Source organism: Myotis daubentonii, chromosome 4 (assembly GCF_963259705.1).
Source record: "Myotis daubentonii chromosome 4, mMyoDau2.1, whole genome shotgun sequence".
Taxonomy (NCBI): Eukaryota; Metazoa; Chordata; class Mammalia; order Chiroptera; family Vespertilionidae; genus Myotis; species Myotis daubentonii.
The window spans coordinates 87,491,496-87,515,367 of NC_081843.1; the positions used below are offsets into that span (position 1 = coordinate 87,491,496).

The window sequence follows — 23,872 nt, forward strand, 5'->3', positions numbered from 1 at the left end:
CGTGTCTGTCTGTCTCTGTTTACACAGACGTTTGCAGAAGGGAAATGAATGCACAACTCCAGGTGTGTGGGTAATGTTTCCCCCCACGTTACTGCTCTAAAAAACAAACAAAAAAACCCAAACCTAAGCCCCAGGTTGGGTTTATGATAACAGGACACTTCAGGCCACTGTCTGGGGCTGGGAGGACGGCGATGCCCATGGAGACGCGGGGCTCTCTGTGCCGAGGCTCTAGAGGAGCCCACGTGCCGTTTGCCACCGTCTCCTCCCTTTTGCCATCACGTCCCTGTTCCTGTTCGTGGCCGTTGTGAAGCCCCTCGGAAATCTAATGTCTGTCTCTGAGTCGAGGCCACGTGTGTAGGGAGAACTGCGGGGTCTTAGGATCTTTAGAGGCCAGAGCGCTGGAATCTCAGTTCCAGGTGTTTCAGATCCTCAGACCCGGCTGGTGCCGGCTGCCCAGGGCGGAGCGCCCTCTCCTGGCGAGACGCCTACACTCCACTAACACGCTTGAATCTGCACAGTGACACCCACACCACTGGCAGCAGGGTTTTTACAGAGGCGCCCGTCATCCCAACCTGGGTCCGTTTCTCGGGGTGCAGAGCCCCTGCACGTGGTTCCACATTCAGGGACCGTATTTAGTTAATCCCAGCAGACCCTGCGGCCCCCCACAGCCCTTGGACAGGTGCTTGGATCACCAGATGGCAGGGAAGTTGGGTGGGCCTGAACTCCAGCCTCTGACCCCAGACCATGGTTTTAAGAACCGTTCGTGCGTGCAGTGAATGCCAGCAAACACACCGGAAGCCGAGGGTGTTGCTGCCCGTGAGTCCAAGCTGCAAGAAGCCGATCATTGTCCAGATGGGAATGACTGCGCCTGCGCGATCCATCCCACCAGCTCCTGCGGGCAGTAGCGACCTCTGGCGGGCAGGGGGCACACACCTTGCCTCCTCAGGATCGTGACATCCACAGTGAAGAGATGAAAACACAGCCTGGCTGCCAAGCCCGTGTAGCATCCACCGACCTACAAACCAGGAGGTCACGGTTCGATTTCTGGTCAAGGTACATGCCCGGATTGTGGACTCAATCCCCAGTGGGGGGCATGCAGGAGGCAGCTGATTGACGATTCTTTATCATTGATGTTTCTATTTCTCCCTCTCCTTTCCTCTCTGCAATCAAAAATACATTTTAAAAAAGAAAAGATAACTGCGCCTGACATGTGAATGAAAGCTCGCGCAGACATTCCCACATATTAACTGTTCATTTCTGGACCGACAACACAAAGACGATCCTTCCAGGGGCGCTTCAAAGATCAGGGCACTGGAATCCAGCGGGTGGTTGTCTCTGTTTGGCCCCCTTCTCCACCAGTCATGCCTATGGGGCAGATATGAGCGCTGTCCGAGACCTCTGGGTCCCCTGACTCCTGCACCTTCATCCGCCTCTCACTCGGGACAACCTCAAAAAAACAACCAAGTAACAGACAAGCCACAGCCACCCTCTTGTCTCCTGAGCGCTTGACGAGATCCTGGCAAAACAGGGCTTTGGGGAAAGTTGTACCAGAGAGGCCCCAGCAATGCCGGGCCAGGGAGGCCGGAGGCCAGGGTGGACAGGCGGTGCTGGCCGGGCCCCAGGAGCCTGCGTGTGGGAGGGAGGGGCGGGTGGCATTGAGTGGGGCCCAGAGACCAACCGCACCAGGGTCCACGGCCCAGGCTGGGCTACCTCGGGGAAAGCAGCCCCCAGGGTGGAAGGGGTCCCTCGGATATCGATAGGCATAGCTGGCAGCACCTGGTTGGGCCAGGTGCCGGCAGCCTACCCAGCAAGGAGGTGCCTGTCCACCGGGGTGAGTGCAGTGGAGCCGCAGAGAGGCCGAGTGCTGCCGCAGGGGCTCAGGGGCACTCACAGGCACTGTGGGTGACACACAACAGTGGTTCTGTCGCATCTCGGCAGTTTGTTTGCCTTTCACACATTTGGGCTCTGGTGTCTCGTGCATCTGCACCCCTTTCCAGGGCTGTCCAGTGGCGAAGGTGCCACGCTGTCTGAGGCCCGGAGGACTCTGTGCTGCACTGGTTATGCCCACACCTGCTTCCCCGCAGACCCCGCTGTGTGGGTGCCCTCGGGTGCGTGGCCGAGTCGGGACCCTAGGGCCCTACCATGTCTTCCCACGAGTCTGACAGCGCCCGGGGGCCTGGCCCTTCAACTCCCCCATGACACCCTCACTCCTGCCCGGGAGGCCGGGCCCCTGTGCTCCAGGTCATGGATGTGAAGGTCCCTAGCAGAGACCAAAGGACAGCTGGGCACTCTAGGTCCCTCAGCAGTCCTGTGTCCACCCTTCCCACGGCCCCAGGAGACACGGTTAACAGCTTCACACGCCTGCTCACCACATGGCATCGTGTTCACATTCAGACGGTGCACGCTTCACCATGAGACTTCAGAACACCTTCACCCCAAAAAGAACCCCAGGCCCACTGCCACCTTCCCCTCCCCCAGCCCGTTACCTCACCACCAACCCACATCCCACTATCCTGCAGTTCACGTAAGTGGGATCGTCCGTGATCCGAGGCTGGCTTCTGCCATGCAGCTCACCCGTGGGGTAGCACACATCAGAGCGCCGTTCCCTTTAACTGAATTAGACGCCAGTGAATACGTTTACGTTTTGTTTAGTCACTTGTCCACGGATGGGTATGCGGGCTGTTCCCACGTTTTGGCTGGTGTGACCAGTGCGCACAGGTGTCTGTGGACACACATCCCTCTGGGCTGTACACTCAGGAGCGGGATTGCGGGTCACGGTGACTGTTAACAACTTTAGGAGCTTCAGCAGTTTCTCCAGCAGCCACACCTCACACCACCTGGCGGTTTTCCTGTCCCTTTGGCTCCCCCCCCTCCTGGTGGGCATGACGTGGTCTGGCTGTGATCCTGTGTTAAAATAAGGGGTCCCTCTGGTCACAGGTTTTACTCGCTGATTCTGTCCTGACAGAAATGTCAGCCAACTCCTCCAAGGAAAGGGAGGCGTGGGGGCATCGTCTGCAATTATCTAATTTTTATGCCGAATGAGACACATCAGATTCTTCAACATAAATTTTATTATTCTACTGACAAAAACCATACAAAGACAAGGAGCCTGTAAAAAGAACAAAATCCACTTGAACTGGCTGCGGTTACAGTTACACAAAGCTCAGTGTGGGAAGGCTGGGTGGTGCTCACAGACCGAGGACGGGCGGGTGGGGCGGACACGTGACCCCTCACCAGGCATCTGTGAGTGAGACGGTTTTGCTCAACTCAATGCTGAACCAGGACGGTCCAAGTCTGAACCCCACCCCTACCCCCCGGGGGCTGGCTGCAGCTACTTGGCACACATTCTGGCCAGTGGCCACTCGGATGGCAATGCTGGCCCTCTAGGCTGCCCGATGGCTCCACAGAACCATCTAGAAATGCCTGCTTAGTCTTTGCCCCGACGTGAAGTCCAGGCCCAGGTCCATTCTCTTGGGATCCCATGGAAGCCTGAGAGCGCCAAGGACGTGGTCCTTCAGGCCTTTCATAGAGACAACCTCTTGGGACCACGCAGCATTGAAATGCCCAGGTGTTTAAAGAAATAAATAAGCCACAGGGGGAGGGAGGCACAAATTACTGCAGCATCTACAGTGCACGTGTTCACAACCACAAGCAGAAAGACCACAAGGTAAAGTGCGAAGTCCACGGATCGCTAAAAGGTACCGCGTCAGTGCCCTAAACACAGCTGTCGCCACCCCTCCGTGCGGTGGAGGGACCAGGCTGCAGCCGGACAACTCAGTGCATGTGCCCTTCCCGCCCCAGGACCCCCACAGCCTCGGCAGGTACCCCTCCCCGAGCCCGAGGGGGGACATGGAGGCCACAGGAGCAAGTGTGTCAGACGCTGAGCTGTGTGGTGTGCTCACGGTTCTGAAGGTGTGAACACCCGGCTTTTACAGTTTCCGTGTCTCAGAAACGTGCCCACAGGGCCGGGCCGCCAGTGCTTCTGAGAGGCTGAAGTTCCCAGCAGCGCACACCTGGGCTCAGAGGGCTCATCGGGGTGCTTTCCCTCAGAGGGGCACAAGCTGGACAACCCACCTCATGTTCCCACACAACCACGTTCCCTTACCAGCAGTCCCCAACGAGACGGGCACCTGACCAATGCCACCAGCAGAGCCAGGGATGTGGGCATGGGCGGCTGGCCTCTCTGCCTTACGATGGAAACAGACAAGGACATCCAACAGAACAGACAGATCGGGGGCTGCTGGAGAACCTGTACTGAGCCCTCAGCCACAGGCTGACCTTTCGCCTTCATACACGGACCCTAATGGCCCCAGGGTCAACTTCAGACCAAGTGTGGCTTCTTATGAATGTCCTGGATGGGGGAGAACTGAAATGTGACGCGGCCCCAGCCCGGGCGGGACGGCCAGGAGAATGAATTCTAGAATCCAGAGGCTCGGTGCCTGGCCCTCACCAGAGGGGCGGCCCGGCCCCAGGCACTCGGAGCCTCCCGCAGGAGCACCCAGAGCACCACGGGCATCTCATCTCCCCTCTGCCTCGAGGAAACCTTTCCAGTCATGCGCTGGCTCCCAGCTGGCACAGGAGAGCCCGATGGTATTCTAGAAACTTCTGTAGGAAGCCACGCTGGCAGGTCAGGCTGTGGTCTGTGCTGGACACAACCCCTGTGCCTGCCCAGCGAGCTTCCGGAGCGTTAGGAGTAGATGGTGATCACCTCCCGGCCACTGCCCCGGACCAGGAGCACCCTGTTCAGCCCCTCGGTCAGGACCTCGAGGAACTCCATATCTGGGTGGACGGAGTTAAGGCCATAGCTGATCCCATGGGACACGTAGCCTAAAGCGTGAGAAGAGTGACTTACTCAGGGTCCTCTGCTGTTAGGATTCGGTCTGAGAAAGAGGGTGAGGGCAGAGTCAGGGAAAGCTGGGGGGTGGGGGTGGGACAGACACCCAGGGCAGGCAGGGGTCCCAGGAATGCAGCTGGAGGCACTGACCCCACCCAACAAGAGGCCTCCACTGACACAGGTGGTCTAACTGCGAACCTAGAAGAGACCCCTGCCCTCCCGGGGGCTCTGGGTGCAGACCCACCAGGAGGGATGTGCCTGACAGCTGTGTCCACTGTCCAGCAAGACACCCAGAGAGACCGGGACATGCTGGTCACCAGGACATAAACCCCTAAGTGGTCAGCAAGAAGCTTGAACCTGAGAGCCAAGCTGTGGACTCCTCCCGCTCACCTCTTCCCCTGCACACCCAGGGGAGGGTGGAGGAGGATGGTCCCAGGCCCCACCCCTAGGCAGCCTGCAGCCTGTGGCAGCTGACACGCATCTAGAGGCTAACAGACCAGTTTGGGGCAGGGCTGGCCTGTGACCTCTGAGGTCACAACCTCCCACTCTGTGGCTGGCACACCCCGATCAACTATGCGGGGTCAAAGGGCCCATGTGGGGACACAGGGCTCAATGGATAGAAAGGTGTTTAAAGGGCAGCAAGGTGCCGAGGGGGCTCAGAGCTGAGCCTGGGCAGAGCCTGTGAGCCCGTCACCCAGGCCTGGTCCGTCCCAGAGATGCCCGACAGGCTCAGGCGCCCGACAGGCCTCAGGCAAACACCAGGCCAGGAGCCTGCCAGGCGGTGCTCGGAGCCCACAGCCCACCCCACCTGCCTCCTGCCCCAAGATGGCATCTGGGAAAGGATACAGTTCTCATCCCCCTGCCGGTTTCTGGGGGGCCCCGGCATGTTCAACAGGACCAGCTGGGCATCCTGGGACTTGTTCAGGACGACGCCGTTGAGCTTCACAGCCGTGTGCATCCTCCTCACGTTGGACTGGTTCCTGCAAAGGACAGCGGTCACTCCGCACCCCGCCCACGATGCCGGGCACCAGGCCAGGTCGGAGCCCCCACCCGCCCCGCTTCGCTCGCATCAGAAAGGGCCGATTCGCACGGACTCACAGCCCTGAGGCTGCATGGGCGGCGAGTCCACGGGCGGAGGACCCTTTTGGGGATAGAGGGCAGGGAGGGGGCTTCACTCAGCAACCAGAAGGCTGTGGCCCCCCGACGCTTCAGACTGAGGCCCACTACAGCTGCCGAGCGCCTAGTTTACAAGCAGCTGTCCACACAGGCGGAAACAAATGCTTCGGGGGGAGCTAGCTGTCTGGGCGCAGGAAGGCGCTCACACATCCGGGGGCTCTGAACTGTGTCCACTGGGATCCCTGGCGTGGCGGCCCAACCTTGCTTTAAACACGACCCCGAGGTGAGTTTGCTGAACCCAGTGCACACGCCAACCTTTCTCGCATCCTGACACAGGCTGGGGTGCGAGGAGCCCAGAGGTAGAGGGGAAGAAGCCAGGCCCCCACACCTGGTTCCCACCCCCACTACAGTCTGAAGTCCGGTACCAGCGCCTGAGATCCTGGCCAAGGATGCGGCCACTGTGCGCTCCGACCTGCTCTGGGTCCGCCTGGGCGCTGCTGCTCTTGGCTCCGTCTGAAGGACAAGAGCTTCCAACGCTCCACGACCCTGTGTCGCGGGGCCTCACTCACTACCCAGTTCTCCACACTCCACACATCTAGGGAGACTGCAGACCACACCCTCCGGCTCGCCAGGCACTCAGGCCCCCATGGGTCCCCAGCCAGGTGGCCACGGGTCCCCTCTCTAGGGGATTGCTCCAATGAGCACTCGGGAGCAGCTGTCTTTGGAGCCCGCCCACCTCAAAGCATTTGCATCTTCCTGTGCTGGACAGTTCTGGGGTCACACATGGGGGATCCGTGGCCAGCCTCAGGACATCCAGTCTGGCTGCAGCCCTTCTACAAGGGCACTGTGCCCGGGACACGAGAGGGACGGCGGGCAGACAGACAGACAGACAGAGGCCACACATGAGGGGTCGGGAAAAGGCCTGCAGGACAAAGGCCCAGGCCGTACTCTTTGAACAACTCAACCCTTCAACCCAATAAACCTGATTATAACCACCAATTATTACCAGCAGGAAAACAGGGACACAGACCCTTTATTTTCTCCCTCCAATTCCATCTGATAAAATTAGAGATCGGGTCTCTGTCCGAGGCACAACCGGGACCTCTCATCACAACAACCATGAATTAGGTGCCCGGAGAGACCACAATTACCAGTGTGCTTGGGGAGGGCTGCAATTCCAGAAACGCATGTGTGAGGTATTAAAGGGTCTCTTAGGGCTGAGAGTTTGAAAGCACATATAATCTTAAAATCAGAGGTTTGGGTCTGGAAGGACCCGTGGCTCCAGAACAAAGTGACCCCGGTGCAGGTCAAAGGCCCAAACAGGGACAGGGTGGCCCTCACGTCCCCAGAAGCTAAGAGTCCGGGAGTCCACTAAGTCGGAAAGGTATCAGAGACACCGATTCTGCCTGAGAGAGAAGAGCTTTTGAAACAGGGTTTCAGAAGCTGGGAATTAAGTCCAGGGTGGGGGTAGGTGGGGGGGACAGGGGTGGTAAGTCAAATGGCGATTCTGGTCCCTGGTGGCAACACGGCGAGGACTGAGGAAACGCTGAAACAACACGCGCTGCAGACCCCGGAGAGCCAGCAAACCACCCGAAGTGCACGTGCCCTGGGGACACCACCGTAAGGCGCGCACATGTCAGGGTGGGCTGACCTCCCACCTTCCGAAGCTTCTCCCAGCCTAACCCTGGGAGGGCCGGGCAGGAGTGCGGCCCTGGAGGAACGGACACCCACAGGCTCAGTTCTGCCCAGGAAGTGGCCTCTTCCTGGTTCATTCTCTTCTGAGCCCCCAGGCCTGGGGGTCCACTCTGACCCCTGCTCCAGGCAGGGGTTGGGGGTTCGGGTGCATGGAGCCTGTCCTGAGCCCACGGGTGCCGCACAGGGGTCTCAGCAGTCCCAGGGTTCCACAGCGCTTTAGGGAGGAACCCTATCCTGTGCTTACCTGTTTTTTTGTTTAATTTATAGACTTTGTGGGGGTGGGATTTTAATGGACCAACACTGTTACCTAATTCACTCAGGTTTAGGGGTCAAAAAAGGAAGTGCAGCCACTAAGACCCCAGAGTTCACTGTGAACACTGCCTTGGACTGGGCCACCGCAGGAGAACACAGCCCAACAGCTCCTGGGGCAGCCAGGGAACGAGGGACACAACAGAAAAAGAGGGACGGACAGATGGACCAATAGCAGCTTCAGGGGGCCCTCCCTCCCCCCTGGACAGCCTGGCCCCGGCCCCCTGTCTGTGGGACTAAGTCCCACCCTGACTGTACAGAGAATTCATCCACATCCCTTTTCACACAGACGTTAGAGAACAGCAGCTTCCCACAGGGTGAAAGGCGTCGGATGTGGGGAGCACAGGAAATCCTGTCCCCGCAGAACTGAGGTTTGGTATCTGAGTGCCTTGATCCAGGGATGCGGATGAATCAACTAACAGCTACCAAGACACATGCTTCCGCTCGGAGCGGGCTCAGCACCAACCGGCCCAGATCTCTGTGCTTCTGAGGAATTTAGAGAATGAATGTCAGGAATGTGCCGTGAGCCGCTCTGAATGGAGAAGAGCAATCAGACAGGAAATAACGGAAAGCTACAGCAGCGGTGAGCAAGCTCCGCCTGCACACGGACACGCACGCACGCACAGCACGCACACACGGGTTACTCGGGGTACGTGGGTCAGGCATGCGAAGCAAGCAGGCTAACAGATACCCTAAACCAGGTGAGTGACTTACAGGTTTCCCCATTCTCTACATGGAAGAGAAAACAGAGAGAATATGTTACTTCAGCAGTGATCACGGTATATACTTTTAAACAACTGTAGGCTCATCCCAGGCTGCCCTTTCCTGGCCTACCTTGGTCTTCTCTGCGAGGGTCCTAGAAAGCCTGCAGGCCCTTCCCAACCACCTGGGCTATTTAGGCCTAGCCCTCCACTAACGACCCCAGGGAGGCGCTGCTCTGCCCTCCAATCCAGGACACAGGGGCTGTGTGACTATGACGCAACCCAGACCCGTTCCTGGGGCCCAGCCACACTGTGTCCTCCGCGGGCACCTCTGCCAGCCCTGGCGGTTCTCAGCTCAACGCCACAGGCGGGAGCCAAGGCAGGGGGACAGGACCTGCATCATCAGCAGGTCCAAGCTGGGAGTTCTGACCCGTCCAGGAGCCCTCACTTCTAGCTGCTGTATGATTCACCAAGAACAGTCAGTAGCCCCACAACTAACTCACTGCCTGGGCCCAGCCACCCAGCCCCGAGAGGACACTGCGGCCCCTGGCTGTTGCCCTACCCTCCAGGCCTGCCAGCCTGCAGCTGTGTGCCCGCTGCCCCGTCACAGGCAACACAGGGAGGTGGGACCTGCCACCGGGCCCCCAGGTTGCCACTCACGGCTTCAGGCTGAAGAGGTCTTTGAACCCGGACATGTTGGCCTCTTTGTTCTTCAACTTCTCGGCGATCAGCTTCTCCTTCGTCCAGGTCATCTGCACTTTGTCGGGCGTGGAAGGGGCTCGGGTCCTGGTGGCCACCACAGAATGGGATGCGGTGTTCCGGTCGTGAATTAGCTGAGCCTGGAGGGAGGGCAGGGGCAGCAACAGGACTCATCACAGCAGGTCTCCAAACCTCCCAGGGAAGAGTGAGCATGGAAGGGAGGAGCTGCTGGCCCACGGAACCAAGGTTTGTGCCCAACTGAAACCAGAGACCCCCGGACGGCCTCCCAGTTGGGGTCCTAGTGATGCCCCCACTCCCACCAGTCCACCCTCCCCCTGGGCTTCCAGGCCAAATTCATCACTTCCCTCTCCTCCTTCACCGTCTCCTCCTGCCCCAGCTCAGAAAGCTGGCTCACAGTGACCGCAAAGACCCTGGTCCCCACAGCCCGGGGGGGTCTGGAGGAACAATGGGTCCTGCACCCGCACCCATGTGACTGGCCCCTCTACTGAGGGTTCAGGCCCACACACACCTCCCTCTCCCGCTCCGTCTTGGACAGCTGCATCTGCTTCAGCATCTGGCTCCTCTGCTCCATGACCAGCGTCTTCTCATAGGTGAAGGCGGAGATGTCGTTCTCAACCTAGAACGCCCCAGGACACAGCAGCAAACTCAGGGTGTACAGAACGCGATGCTCTCACCACAGATCACCGCTTCAGGTGGAGCAGGCACTGAAACAACAGGTGGCCCGGCCCCTCCCTCTGTGGCTCAGAGCCCCCAGCCCACTAAGAGTGAGCGTGTGTGCACGTGTGAGTGCATGTAAGTGTGATCCCGTGTGTGGGTAAGCATGTGCGTGTGGGTGTACATGTGTGAGTGAGTGAGCATATATATGAATCAGCATGTGAGTGTGTGTAAGCACATCTGTGGGGGAGCATGTGCACAAGTGTGTATAAGTGAGAGAGAGAGAGAGAGAGAGAGAGTGTGTGTGTGTGTGTGTGTGTGTGTGTGCACGGACATGACGATGGTGAACGTGAGCCTGTGAGGGAGAGTATGAGACTGTGTAAGCACCCATGTGCGTGAACAGCCCTCACAGTTCTCTGTCTTCATCCCCTGGGACAGGTAAAATGTCACATTCCCCTGACAGGACAAACGAGAGAGGGCAGGCCACCTCTGGGAGTCTGCCTCTCACACAGAACCCAGCCCGCTGGGGGGCAGTTTACAAAACACCCGAGTCCCCATAACTGCCACGGTCGCAAAGGAAAGGAGAGAGAAACGGTCACATCCCCGAGGAGGGCGAGCAGCGCGGCCCGGAAGCAGAAAGGGCCTGGGGACGTGAACAAAGCAGCACGGCCAGCGGCCCCGCCCGAGCCAGGCACGCACCATCTCCACCACCTCCACCTCCGCGCTGATCCGGAGGTGGTACAGGAAGGTCTGCAGGTCCTTCTTCATCTGGATGCTGTTGTCGTCCACCTGCGCGACCGTGAAGATGCGCATCCGGCACTTCCTCCACACCTGGGGGCGGAATCCGCGCTCAGGGCAGCTTCTGGCGCGCCGGCCCCACCGCCCACCTCATGTGACTCCCCCTGGCACTCTCCGACCGTGTAACCCCCACCCCACCAATGAACGGCCCCCGACTGCCCACCCGTGACCCGACCCCCACCTGTGAGCACCCCACGTGACCCCCGCTCCCACCTTGTGCTGCCGCAGCAGGAAGGGCAGCAGCATGAGCAGGCCCCCGTCGTGTACGATCCACCACACGTCGATGTGCCCATCGCTGAAGCGTTCCTGGTTTTGCGGAAACAGGTCCACGTTTTTGGCCACCAGCAGGGCCTGCTGCGCGGCCGTGGTGTCACGCACGGTGTCTGTGGAGAGGCAGCACGCGGGTCAGCAGGGCCTCGGCAGCACTGCGCACGCCATGGAGACGCTGGGCACCAGCCAGCGGAGGAGGCGGCCACAGGGTCCCCACGAAGCCCCCGCTGGGGGCGGCTCCAAAGGCAGCGCTTGCTCCATCAGCAGCTTGGCAGCTGGCACAGGGGTGTGGGCGGCCAAGCCAGGTACCTCCCCAGGGATGGCCAACTGGGGGGCATAGTTGGGAGAAAGGGAGAGGGTGGCTCAAAGGGCCATTTGCTTTTCAAATGTTTTCAAGTGAAATAGCACAGCCTGGGGCCCCAACAGGCCTCCGGGGAGCAGGCTGACCCTGACACCCACACACTGTGGGAGACGTTACCCACCAACAAAGTTCTTCCAGGAGAAAGGGTTGTCCTCCTCCTTCCAGGACTCGGGCCAGGCCATGAGCACCGTGTTGTGCTTCATGCCCCCCAGGCCAGCCGACTGGATCAGGTGGGACATGCCATCCCGCAGGTTGGAGGACACAACCAGCTGGCAGAAGCCTTTGGTCTTCTCGACGCCCATCAGGGACCGGATGTTCTGGGGAGAGGCCAGGAGTCAGTGCCATAGTGCCCACGGCGCAGACCGGGCGCCAGCCCACCAGGGGCCAGGGCAGCCTGGGCGGACCCCACGCCGACATCACTGCCTCAGGTAAGTCCACAGGCTCGGCGTGGGTGGTGCCTGTGGTACCAAATTCAGAACCTGGAAGATGCTCCGGGGGACCCCCTGCCTGTGTGTGCCTGCGGCCATGCATGTGCGGGAGAGGGGAGGGAAGGTCAGGGCAGGGAAAAAACTTGAGGTGGTTCTTTCAACATGATCTATATGTCTCACAAAACAGCCCACTATTTCACTGGAACACGTTGAGCCCGGAGTTAAACACCTGGTTTGTTGAGAACTTCACTAGACCACATCAAAGCTAACCACTCTTCTAAGAAAAAATGTGGTACTCCACAGGCTCAGGATGAAATACCAGGTGCCCACCAGGTGCCCCGCCGTGTGCAGCTTCTGTCTGCTCGGTCACCAGGCATCTGACCAGCCAGCTCGCTATCAGAGGAGGCCCAACTCAGGGACCAACAGCATGTCTTCCATGAAAGCAATGCCAAGGGCAGATGCTGGTCTTCCTGGCCACGCTGAGCAGCCCACAGAGGCCAGGCTCAGGCTTTAGGCAGAGCCACGAGCCACAGGGACGCACTCCCGGCCCTGAGACCAATGGGACCAACCGCTGGATTTCAAACTCCTCAGGTGTCTGCCTCCTAAAATGGGAATGTCTCTCCCAGGTCTGCCCCACATTGTACTTTGGAACACAGATCACTTGTTTTCTTAAGTCTCAGAGGTCTGTGGACAGAGGAATTCAGCCCAGGATGCACTATACCCAGAGGTGCACCAATACTCAATTAAAATGATGGAGACGAGATTCGGGACCTCTGATAGCCAGATGGGATTCTGGGCTGAACTGATAATGAGCAGAGGCTGGGGAGGGTGTTGGGGTAAGATGAATGTATTCTGCACATAAGAGAGATGAGCATTTTGGGGTTCAGAGGACAGACTATCGTGGGTTGATGGTGGCCCCCAAAAAGATATGCCTGAATCCTAATCTTGAAGACCTGTGAATGTGGCCTTAAGCATTCAAAGACCCTGGAAAAAGGGTCTTTGCAGGTAAGAATCCTACGATGAAGAGACCATCCTGCATCACCCAGGCGGCCTTGAATCCAGTGACAAGTGTCCTTAGAAGAGACAGAAGAGGGAAGACAGAGGCACAGAAGCAAAGACAGGAACAGAAATGTGAGGAATGTGGCCACAAGCCCAGAGACACCTGGAGCCTCCAGGGCTGAAGGTGGCAGGAAGGGTCCTCCTTGAAGTCTTGGGAGGGGGTGGAGCCCTGCAACACCTTGATTTTGGCCTTCCGGCCCGAAGAGAGCGAGGATAAACCTGTTGTCAGCCCCTCAGGTGTGATGAGTTACAGCCACTGTAGGCAGGACATTCATACAAAGGGCTAGAGTCACTCCCTCCCTTGGCTTTGCCGAGACCTCAGAGCCTCTGAGCAGGCGAACCCAGCAGGACAGGGACCTCCAACGAGGAAGGAAACGGACTGGAGCTGGGCCACCACAAGGGCTCTAGAGAAACCGGAACATCGGGACCGTTCCGAGGTTTGAGCTCAACGGCCCTGGGCGCCGCCGGGCCTGCAGCCTCCTGAGCGTCACCTGCACTGGCCGTCTCCTTAAGGTCTCAGACCAGCGCATGCTGGGGGCATTTCTTAAGCAGTTTTCAGTCTTCCATGTTTCAAACTCAAAGGCCACTGTCTTTTCTGAGACCAGTGATAGCAAAACACACAACACTGTGCCTGGGGCATCGGCGATGGGAGACCTTCACCTGCAGCCCAGGCAGACACGGCCTGCCCGCACCCTCTCCGCCCCCTTCACAGGCCACCCTGGTCCCACATCTGTCTTCCAGTTCAAGTCTGTGCCCACCCACCTCCTCGGCCTGCTGGGCCTCCACATGCTTGTCCAGGTAGGTCCCCTCCAGCACAGAGCCCACGATGGTGAGGCCCTTGCCAGCCTTGAGCTGCGTGGTGAAGGACAGCAGGCGGGGGTGCTTCACACACTGTTCAGAGTCCAGGTTCAACATCACCAGCACCTGGGGCCTGTGTAGGGATAGCAGTTACCGTGGCAACTCACCACCACACACTCATCAGTGGACATGTTGAGACAGGTAGGACAAGTGAAACAGGTGAACAGACGGGATAGGTGAACAGATAGGATAGGTGGACAGGTGGGACAGGTGAACAGGCGGGATAGGTGAATAGGTGGGACAGGTGAACAGGTGGGACAGGTGGACAGGTGGGACAGGTGGACAGGTAGGACAGGTGGGACAGGTGGACAGATGGGACAGGTGGACAGGTGGGAAAGGTGAACAGGTGGGACAGGTGGACAGGTGGGACAGGTGGACAGATGGGACAGGTGGACAGGTGGGATAGGTGAGCAGTTGGGACAGGTAGATGGGACAGGTGGACAGGTGGGACAGGTAAACAGATGGGACAGGTGAATAGTCAAATGCCGCCTGGGGCTCCTGAGCCTGAGGCTCCTGCTGAAAACCCCAGTGGGCACCTCCTGTCCCTGCCTGTTAACTCCTCAGGTAAGTGCAGGAGGGGAGACCAAGGGCTTTCAGTACAGATTAAATTCCCTCCCCCACTCCCTTCTCGGAAGTGAGAAGAGGGCACAGCCCAGCTCTTGCACGCTGAAGTCCTCCATCCCGGGTGCCCCTAGGAAAGCTAACCACTCCCCACACCCACAGCTCAGGCCCAGCCTAGAGCCAGCACCGCCCTCCAGATGTCTGATCAGACACAAGCTGATCACACCCCTCCCCCTCAACCCCAGGGATGGAGGGAAGGCACTCGAAGCTTCTGAGACATGTTCCCTAACAAGAGGAGGACCAGTTTCTAAGTCTGACTTTGGAAACAAGTGCTCCATGGGATCAGAGGGCAGGGCCGCCGGCACTCACCTCCAGTTCTTGGTGTGGGGGGTGCCGTGTTCCACACGCAGCAGGGCGTAGCGGGCAGCGTTGAGCGACAGCCCCCTGATGCCATCGCCCCACTCCTTCTCAGCCCTGCGGAGGAAGGGGCGGCAGTGAGGCCCCCCACAGCACACTCAGAAGGTGCCCGCAGGGCGGCGCCCAGAAAGCTGCCTTGGGGTCTCTGCACTTCTGTGACGGAGGAGGGGCTAGCAGGCAGGCCAAGAGCAGGAGGAGCAGGACATGGGGAGGGGCACCCTGGCGGGAAGGGGTGGGGGAGGTGACCCTGGCATCTGTAAGGGACCTCAGATGGGCCAACTGGGGGAACGGCAGGAGAAGGTGGGGCGGGGGCTGATGGGCAGGCAGAGACCTGGGCAGAGCTGGCTCCAAACGATTGGGCTTCACCAGCATGAGCCTCAGACCCTCCTTCCAAACCACAAGAGCTGGGACGGAGCTTCTGGCAGCCGCCCACCTGCCACCTGGCCAGAGGGCCCACCTCCCTGAGAGGCCCGGCCCCACCCCGCAGGGACCAGGGCGTCTGGGGAACCGCCAGTGAGGAACTACAGGCTCTGAGATACAGGTAACCTATGGGCACTATGGTTGCCCTCGGCTCTGTTTTTTATTGACAGTGTGGTTTCTGGAAATGCTGGAACCGGTCACACATCAGTGCTGCCATCCGGTGGATTTTTGTTTCCAAAAAGCACTCTAAAACATGGCGTTTATATATAGACACAGATAAGCCTAATGTTGTGTCTCACAACATGGGATCCGTTGAGAACAGCAGACGTGGCAGCGCTCCACCTGTCCACTGATATGACGGCTGCAGCTGAGATCCTGCCCAGGTCCCTCTGCACCCTCCGGTCCAACGCCCCCGCCCCCCCTCAGGAGGCCCCACTCTGAGAACATGCCCCGGTTGGCAGGGACCCTGTGACCGCGGCCGTGTGGCCCGCAGAGCTCACCCTCGGTACTCGATGTACTTGTAGATACAGCCGGCGATGAGCATGGCGAACAGGGCGTAGTACCAGGAGCAGATGAACATCAGTGCCAGGCACAGGCTCATGCCCAGGAAGGACAGGGTCCTGGGGGAGTATGTGGTCATTCAATGGCCGCAAGTGGGGACCAGAGTCCATGCCCCGGCCCGGACCCCGACCCCCACATCTCACACGCGGCCTGTCCCATGCCCCAAACTAGCATCTGAGCAGCTGCCTCAAAAACAGGACTAGTCCCTTCATGAAAACCTTTCTTTTAGTTACTCCTACAAAACGGCAGGGATGCCTGGCAGCTGGCTCCTCCATCCTGAGTGGGCTCTGTGGGCTGGAACGGCCTGACGACACCCGTCGCAGCCCTGGCTCTTCAACTGTGCTGAACGCCCACTCGCTCCCCAAGGCTCTCTGCACCCCGATGGGCACGAAACCCAGCACCTGACACCCAGGGAACACAAGACCCAGCGGCCTGGGTCCCACAGTGAAGACAAGGGCTGCCCACAGTGGGCGTCCCGGGTGACAAACAGGCACGCCGTCCTCACCAGCCTGGCTGGGCGCTTCCACGAAGAACATCCAGGGCCCCGCAGCCTCCGGGCCAGGCAGCAGCTGGCCTGGCAGATGCACTGTGCACCCTCCCAGCGTAGCCTTACAGGCAGAAGTCTTACCAGTGGTAGTATCTGAAGCGTGGGCGCCAATTGGGGGTGCGCAGTAGGGTCTGCACCGCGCACGCCAGGTTCACAAACATGTAGCACATGAGGAAGAACCTGGGGACCAAGAAGCAGCATCAGAGGAGCTGAGCCAGGTCCCACGGTGGTTCAGCATCTGCTCTGTCCTGCGGGAGTCCCTGCCTACCACCTCCCATGAGGCCCTCGTCCCATCACTGCTCTTCCAGTGCAGGGGGGCGGGGGGGGGTCTCCTTGTCCCACTGTCCACATCACTGTCCCTCCTTCGGGTCTCCCTGGCCTCCTCTCATCCACATCACTGTCCCACACCTAATCACCAGGCCCCTGGGCCCATCCCTGTCTGTGGTCCCCTGAGCAGAAGGCCAGCCCTGAGAACAGGGCCTCATGGTCCTACAGTGGCCACAGTGGCGACCACATCCCCACGCCTGGTCCCCACATGCCCTTGCCGTGCCCGTGCTCAGCTCACATGGAGAGGATGGGGGCCACACTGTCCAGGGAAGCGATGAGGATGCCGATCTCACAGATGAGGGCGGTGAGCAGCAGGGCCCACGTGGGCTCCCCGTTGGCCTTCCCGTGGCCGAACACCTGCAGGGAGAAGGGCATGTGGCTGGGGGCCAGGGCCGGATGGCCGCAGGAACGACGCCTGGAGGTGGCTGGTCCAACCCACAGGGCCTCAGAGATGCAACATATGAAGAAGTGGATTTCCATGACGCACCCTGCACCCTACCCCAGGGCCCAGGAAGAAAACCTGACCCCCAGAACTGGTGAGGCAGTCAGCAGCTGTGTGCCATCAGACCCAGGGCCCTGGCAGGGGGCTGCCAGGTACAGGGCAACACCCAGTATGTCGGACAGGGGTCTCCTGGGATCCTAAGCCCAGCCTTGAGGGGAAAGAATTCTGCAAGGACCTCCCTACAAAGCAGCCATGTGGGTGACAGAAGCTTCCAGAAGGTCTGCCCCATGCTCAGAGACACCAGGCTTGAGAAGCTCTTCCCACACACTGCCCGCTGCCCAGGATTCTGGGAAGGGAAACTGAGCACACGGCAAAGACACAGAACAAAACACAAAATGCAGATCCAGGGGAGCAGTCCCACCAGCCAAGCCTTGCGGGGGTGGGGGGGGAGGGGTCCAAGGCGGGGCTCCCCAACACCAGGGCCACCTCCCGACAGTCCAGCACGGTCCCTGGGCCGGCAGTGCACCCTCCACGACCTTGTCTCTCCTGAGCGGACAGACGGAAGCCGGGAAAGGGGAAGAAACCCGAGTCTGCTGGGATTGGTTTCAGAAAAACCACGTGGGAACGGCAGACGCTGGGCCACAGCCACACGCTAGCCTCAGATGCTCAATAAATATGAAGGTCGGTGTGTCCCCAAAATGCGCCTGGTGAGGTCCTGCCCCAGCACCTCAGGACTAGACCATGTTTGAGGTTGAGGTCACTGGGCTGGACCCTGACCCACTCTGACTGGGGTCACTGTAAGAAGAGTAGAACGGACACACACAGGGATGGCCATGTGAGCACTAAGGGAGAAGGGGCCGACTGCTCCCCAAGAAGAGGCCTCAGGAGGAAGCCCGAGACACCCTGACCTCGGACTCTGGCCTCCAGCCCGGGAGAGGCTCAGCCTGTGCTGCTTAAGCCCCGCGTGTGCGGCCCCTGTCATGTGGTGCCGGGGCGTCAGCCCCAACGGGAGGAAGCAGGGGCTCCGGACTCCATGGCCCTCATCGTCACAGTGGGGCAGTCCTGGGCGCAAAGTCCCACGGGACACATGCCAACCCCCGGGAAGAGGCGGCTCCCACAGCCACGCCTGTGAACCGCTCTGCCAGCCCAGGGCGGTGAGGGGTTGCCTCTGTTCCCGGCACCCGTGCCCTCAGCCCAGTGACCATCTGGGGAGGGGGCTGCCGGCTGGAGGTGGGGACAGGGGCCCTTCCCACCACCTTTAACCATAAAGGCTGTGCTCTGGGGCAGAACCTCAGGCACGGGACCCTCCAGACATGCTCCTTCCCAAGGGTCCCGCTCTCGGAAGGGAGCCCCGGCCTGCGGGCAGCCGCTCACCTGGAGGAAGGGGATGATGCCGTCTCGGGCGATGGCCTGCAGCAGGCGCGGTGCCCCCGTCAGGCTCTGCAGGCCGGCGCCGCAGGTGGAGAAGAAGGAGCCGATGACGATGACCCAGGGCGAGGGCCAGGCCAGCATGCCGATGACCAGGTTCCCCTGCAGGGCCTCCCCGAACCTGTGGGAGGGCGGGCGGGTGCATGTTGAAAACATGAGCTGAAGATTAAACATTTTCCCAGCTGCAGAGTGGGCACAATGGCACTTCCCCCAAGTAAACGCACGGGCCCTGCTCCCCGAGGGCCCCCTAGGAAGCCATGGCCGGCCCGTCCAGGGTCCATGAGGCCACTGTCACAGCAAGTGACAGACAGTGGCACGGCCTCACTATCAGGGACCTGCAGCCCTCACACCCGAGGGGCGGATGGACACGCAGCTACCAGAAAGCAGGTTGGTGGGCAACAGCCTGGGGCACTGGCCGCTCTTCCACTGAGAGGTGGTGGGGCCAGCGGGGTTCCCCATGCCTCTCCCAGGATCCCCTGCACCCCCAGCTCTGTCAGGTCTGAGGTGACTCTGGTCTCCCAGCAGGAGCAGGATGGAGGCATCAGACCAAACAGAATCTCAACCAAGGGACCATGGGGGCCCACTGCTCTACACAAGCAGTGTGAAGTCCTAAATGATCTCCATTTCACAGCTAAAGAAAACCGACTCTGTTCCCAGAAGTTTCTAGAAATTGCACATAAAAACCAACATACTTATCTCGCAAGATCACGCCTTCGATGCAGGCCCCAAAAAGCATGATGCAGGAGAGGTCTATGGCTCATGTCAAGGAAGCAGTGGGCACCACGTGCTGGCAGCAGGGCCCTGGTCGCAGACGGGCCTGGAGCCACCTGTGCCTGCCCACCCACTCTGGGCACTGCCATGCCCCGTGGCCCTCGGGCACCTTCCTCACTGCTGAGCTCTGGCTCCAGGGAACGGGGCCTCCGGTCAGGGAGGACGTGCAGGCCTGCCGTGTGACCACTGCAGGGACACTGGCTCGCTTAGAAGGGACACACTGCCATGAGAGGAAAGGCTCCGCCGGCAGCTCCGTGACACAGCGGGTAAAACTGACTAGAGCACATGTGTGTGACCATCACGTGGTACACACGCAGATACGTGTTACTAACATCTGCGGTATACTGCATGTGGTAACACGGCTACTATCTTAGTTTACACACAGTGTCACATTCCGTAACCGACTGTGGAGGTGGTGGCAGGTGTTGTGTCTTATTTCTCGCGTCATATCGGCCCCTCTCTAAGGCCCCTCTCTACAGAACTCGCCTAAGCCAGAGCAGCTCACCCAAGCTGCGGATGGCACAGCAGCGAGCCGCGGAGGGCGTGACGGACAGCACCTGCGCCTGCGCCCCCCCTTTACCCCTTTAAGGATACAAATGAAAGATGTGGTCACAATGGCCATGATGGTCCCCGTGGGGATCGACTTCTGGGCGTCCCTGAGGTCCCCCGATCGGTTCGAGCCCGCCATGATGCCTGCAGAGACAGACAGGCAGGCAGAGCTTCAGGAAGACGCAGCCGGGGCCTCAGCTGCAGAGACGTGAGCTGAAGACCACACCGGCGTGGGGCCACTGTCCCCAGGCCAGGCCTCCAAGAGCACAGCCCAGACATCACTGTGTGGATGTGGGACGGCGGCTGCGGGCACCTGGGAAAAGGCTCCAAGTGTCCCCCACACTCTCCACAGGGCCAGCGAGTCCCACCATGAACCAAGTCACAGTCAAGACCAGAGCAAGGCTCAACCCAGACACTTGCCGTTGACACCAAAGCCAGAGGCAGCCTCTGGGTGCACCTGGCTCCGACCTCACTTCCCGCTAAGATTGGGTTAATCCAGGTGGCTGGGGTCAGAAACTCCCGGGACAATGCAGCTAAATGCTCAAGGAGCCAGGTCTGAATCGAGCATTATAAGAAGGCGACCCTACAGTAACTCGAGGCCTCCCCACATTGACTCCACTCGGGGTTCAGTCCTGCTACTCTGCACATGGGTGTGTCACTGCCTACGCCCTCGAGGCTCACTCACTCCATTTAGTACATAGAGTAAAATGGCTCCAGCTGGGCTCAAGGAAACGCCAACCGCTGGCAGGTTTGTTGAGCGCCTCATGAGCGTATTCTAGGAGTGACCTGAAGTGACAACGAGCTTAGAGAGGCAGCGCTGGGTGGGTGGCTGGTGCAGAGCCCACAGACAGGTGCCACCAGGCTCTGGGAACACCGACACCCACAGAGGATGTTCCCATGCTCTCCACCCACCAGATCTGCTGCCATCCCAGAACACGTCCGTCCTATACTGACAGATTGCGGGGGGGGGGGGGGGGGGGGAGGAGGGGTACAGGACAAAGACCCCCAGGGGCCAGATCCACACCCCACTCACTCACCAAAGTGAGTCCATAACCCCACCTTTAAGGGGAGACTAAAAAGAAGCACCCCTACTACCTATAAACCCCACGGTTAGTCAGAGCGGAGATGAGTACAGAAGGGCAGGGGAGTGGCCTCTGGCAGGCCAGCCTCCCAGAGTGCACACAGGCTTGCAGTGGGGGCCAGGAGCCGACCTGGACAGGAACCAGAGGGACAGACATACCACAGCTACAGGTGTGTCAGGCGTCTGCTCTGTGGGGGTCAGGATGGGGGTGTTCTGGTGGGAGGTGGTCTCCAGGAGCAGTGTGTGTGTGAACCTGTGTGTGTGCACACACATGTGCATATGTACATGTCTATGTCAGCAAGATGAGGGATTTTCACACACTGAGGGCCCTCCCGGAGGCCAGCTGGCTCTTGTAAGGACCAGGATGGCTGCAGTACTGGCCACTAACAGCTCTCCGTGCTCACTCCTAGGCACCACCTAATCGCGCACCGGGTGTCTCAGCAAGGCCACGCCACAGTCACAGTTACTTCTAACAATGGCCGCTCAGGAGCGCGCGGGACAAAGCTGCCTGAAACCACACGCTTCCTGTGCTCCCCACTCAGAACAGACGGGGAGCAGACTGCAACTCCTTTCTTGAGCCAAACAGGAAAGAAAACGGGGTGGGGGGACGGGGTTGGCTACGTTAGAGCTGAGGGAAGAGCCGGCCTGGCCCGCTGGAGTGCCCGTGGCCTCACCGGTCACGGAGGGAAAGTAGATGCCGACCAGCATGGTGAAATAGGTCATGATGTCGGTGAACACGTAGGGCAGCTTGCTGCTTCTGCTCTCCTCTGGCACCGCTACAGAGGGCGTGCCCTGCTTCTCCACAAACACGCCTTTGTCCGTGTACACACTCCACAGGTTATCTGTGGGGGGAAAGGATGGGTCACAGGACTTTGGAACCTCCCACCAGGGCTCCTGCCGTCGGGAGGCCCAGCAGATGCGCCTGGCATGCTCAAACTTCACATGAGGCATCAAACTCAGAACCGGAGCTCTGAGGACTGTTCACTAATCACTGAACGAACGATTCCAGTCCCACAGTCACATTTGCAGAAGATTTCACTTGAATAAGTGTGTCCCTGACACACTGTCTTGGGCTCTGGGGGGAGGTCTTCAAGTGGAGGGTCGGACAGCAATCCCCTCACACAGGTCGCCTCACTGATGGAGGACCCCTCAGGGGCAGTGATGGCCCTAGCCCCACACACTATTAAGGTGTCACCTTGGGCCCACCTCCTACCTGTGCAAATGCACCCTGAGCAGATCCCAGCTGGCTGGGCTATAGCCTGTAGGCCCCCTCTCCGTACAGACCCCCTTTTCCTCCAAACCCCCCTGAAGGGTCCCTGTTGCAGAGCCCATCCCCTCAGGGGCCCCTCCCCCGACATGGATCCTGTCCTCCCACAGAGACACCCAACCCCGTAGGTCTCTATGCCTCTCTCACACCTTCCACAGATCCCTGCTCCACCACTACCCTCCTGTGTGACTTGTGATGGCTGCCCCTCCAAGGGTCTTGCTCTGCCGGAACCCAGAAGTCGGGTCTGGGCCACTAGCCAGGGGCCTCTGAGCATCAGGATCCCAGGCTGAGGGATGTGTGGGCGTGTGCAGCCCTGACCCATCTCAACGCAGTACAGCCCCCGCCTTCCCCCAACACCCACTGTCATCACAGCCTCAGAGGGACCCGTGATATCCATCTGCCTCGGGGCGGACAGCTAGGGACCCAGTGATCACGGCCTCAGGATTATTCCACTTCCTCTCCCATAAAAAGTCAGGCCTCTCACCTGGTAAGGGGAGTAGGGGGGCAGCCCAATTTCTCATCACAGAGGAACTCGGAGACAGGAAAAACCAGTCCCCACCGGTTAATTACTGCCCTTATTAACAGAGCTGCTATGAAATCCTAAAGCCAAAGGATCCACTTGGAGCCCCTGACCCGTTGGCCTCGACAAGCGGCTGTATCCACGGCCCTGGCAGATCAGCATCGAGGAAGGGGTGGCACAACCAGGGACCGGGCAGCAGCACCGGCTCCCAGGGACTGGGCTTTGGATAACTCAGCCCCACCGAGACCCACTGGACACTCACCCAGGAAGACGCCGCTGGCCACGCCGGGGATCCCCTGAATCTCCGTGAGGTTGTTCTGGGCGAAGTACTCGTCGCAGATGGCGCTGGGCATGGAGTTGTTGCAGAAGAGGCCCCAGAGCGCGGTGGTCACCGTGCCATTGTTGGTGGTGAGGACTTTGGCACAGACATCAAAGTTGCGTCTCGATAACGTGCGGTTCCCGAGCAGACAGACCCTGGAGCGGGAGTGGGGGCGTGAGGGGACGTGCGGGGCCTGAAATGACTCCCACCACTTTCTTCAGTGACGGTGGAGGTTTGCGGGGGGGCCCTGCTAGTAGCTGCTGACACTCCCCGTTTAGCACGATGAGAACATTGGCATGAGCTGCTGGAAATCAGTGTTTAAGCAGGAGTCCAGTTCTCACGCAGCGTAGGGCTGAGGGGACGGTCTGTCCTGGAGTGAATGGGACTATTCCCACCCAGGTGGCTCCCTCCACATGGAGATAGCAAAGTGCAGGGGCCAGGAGAGGGTTGGTACCAGCCCCTTCCCAGCCACCCCCACCCAGGCCAGTGGGCAACCTGCTGCCTGAGCACCAGCTCACTCACTCGCTCTGTGACCTAGGGCCACTTCCTTGTGACTTAGTGTCCTCATTCAAAAGGGGGACAAGGGAAGAACCCACTTGAGGGTTTTCATGAGGACTAGGGGAGCAGGCCACAGCCAGGAGGAGATCAGTTTGCCTGCTGTCCTCAGGGACGCTGGCCAACCTATACGCCCTTGGTCCTTCGCCAAACCTCCCGTCCTGGTCTTGCAGGTAGCTGCTACAAAAGCAGCCCGACTGCTCATCCCCGATGCCAGGGGAAGAAGGTAAGACTGCCAGACACACAGCACCACCACCCCAGGACCCCGCCGTCATGCCATGAATTAATTACAAACCAATTACAA

General features: G+C 59.7%; 1 protein-coding gene across 4 annotated transcripts in view; it reads right to left on the bottom strand.

The window, feature by feature from the left end:
- Positions 1-3,053: 3,053 nt before the first annotated feature.
- Positions 3,054-23,872, bottom strand: part of SLC12A7 (solute carrier family 12 member 7) — an 81,290-nt gene continuing 60,471 nt past the window's right edge. For 2 of the 4 annotated variants that reach the window (XM_059694632.1, XM_059694633.1), the window contains exons 8-25: positions 22,957-23,168; positions 21,582-21,749; positions 19,872-19,970; positions 19,199-19,256; positions 18,453-18,627; positions 16,875-16,993; positions 16,391-16,489; positions 15,702-15,821; positions 14,734-14,838; positions 13,708-13,876; positions 11,580-11,775; positions 11,041-11,210; positions 10,729-10,860; positions 9,884-9,991; positions 9,316-9,494; positions 8,669-8,683; positions 5,681-5,814; positions 3,054-4,779 (exon numbers count right to left, since the gene is read on the bottom strand). In XM_059694632.1, the coding sequence (XP_059550615.1) occupies positions 4,688-4,779; positions 5,681-5,814; positions 8,669-8,683; positions 9,316-9,494; positions 9,884-9,991; positions 10,729-10,860; positions 11,041-11,210; positions 11,580-11,775; positions 13,708-13,876; positions 14,734-14,838; positions 15,702-15,821; positions 16,391-16,489; positions 16,875-16,993; positions 18,453-18,627; positions 19,199-19,256; positions 19,872-19,970; positions 21,582-21,749; positions 22,957-23,168 (2,350 nt within the window). In that variant the 3' untranslated portion in view covers positions 3,054-4,687. The remainder of the gene's footprint in view (positions 4,780-5,680; positions 5,815-8,668; positions 8,684-9,315; positions 9,495-9,883; positions 9,992-10,728; positions 10,861-11,040; positions 11,211-11,579; positions 11,776-13,707; positions 13,877-14,733; positions 14,839-15,701; positions 15,822-16,390; positions 16,490-16,874; positions 16,994-18,452; positions 18,628-19,198; positions 19,257-19,871; positions 19,971-21,581; positions 21,750-22,956; positions 23,169-23,872) is intronic. The other 2 variants (XM_059694634.1, XM_059694635.1) reach the window with 1 other exon arrangement.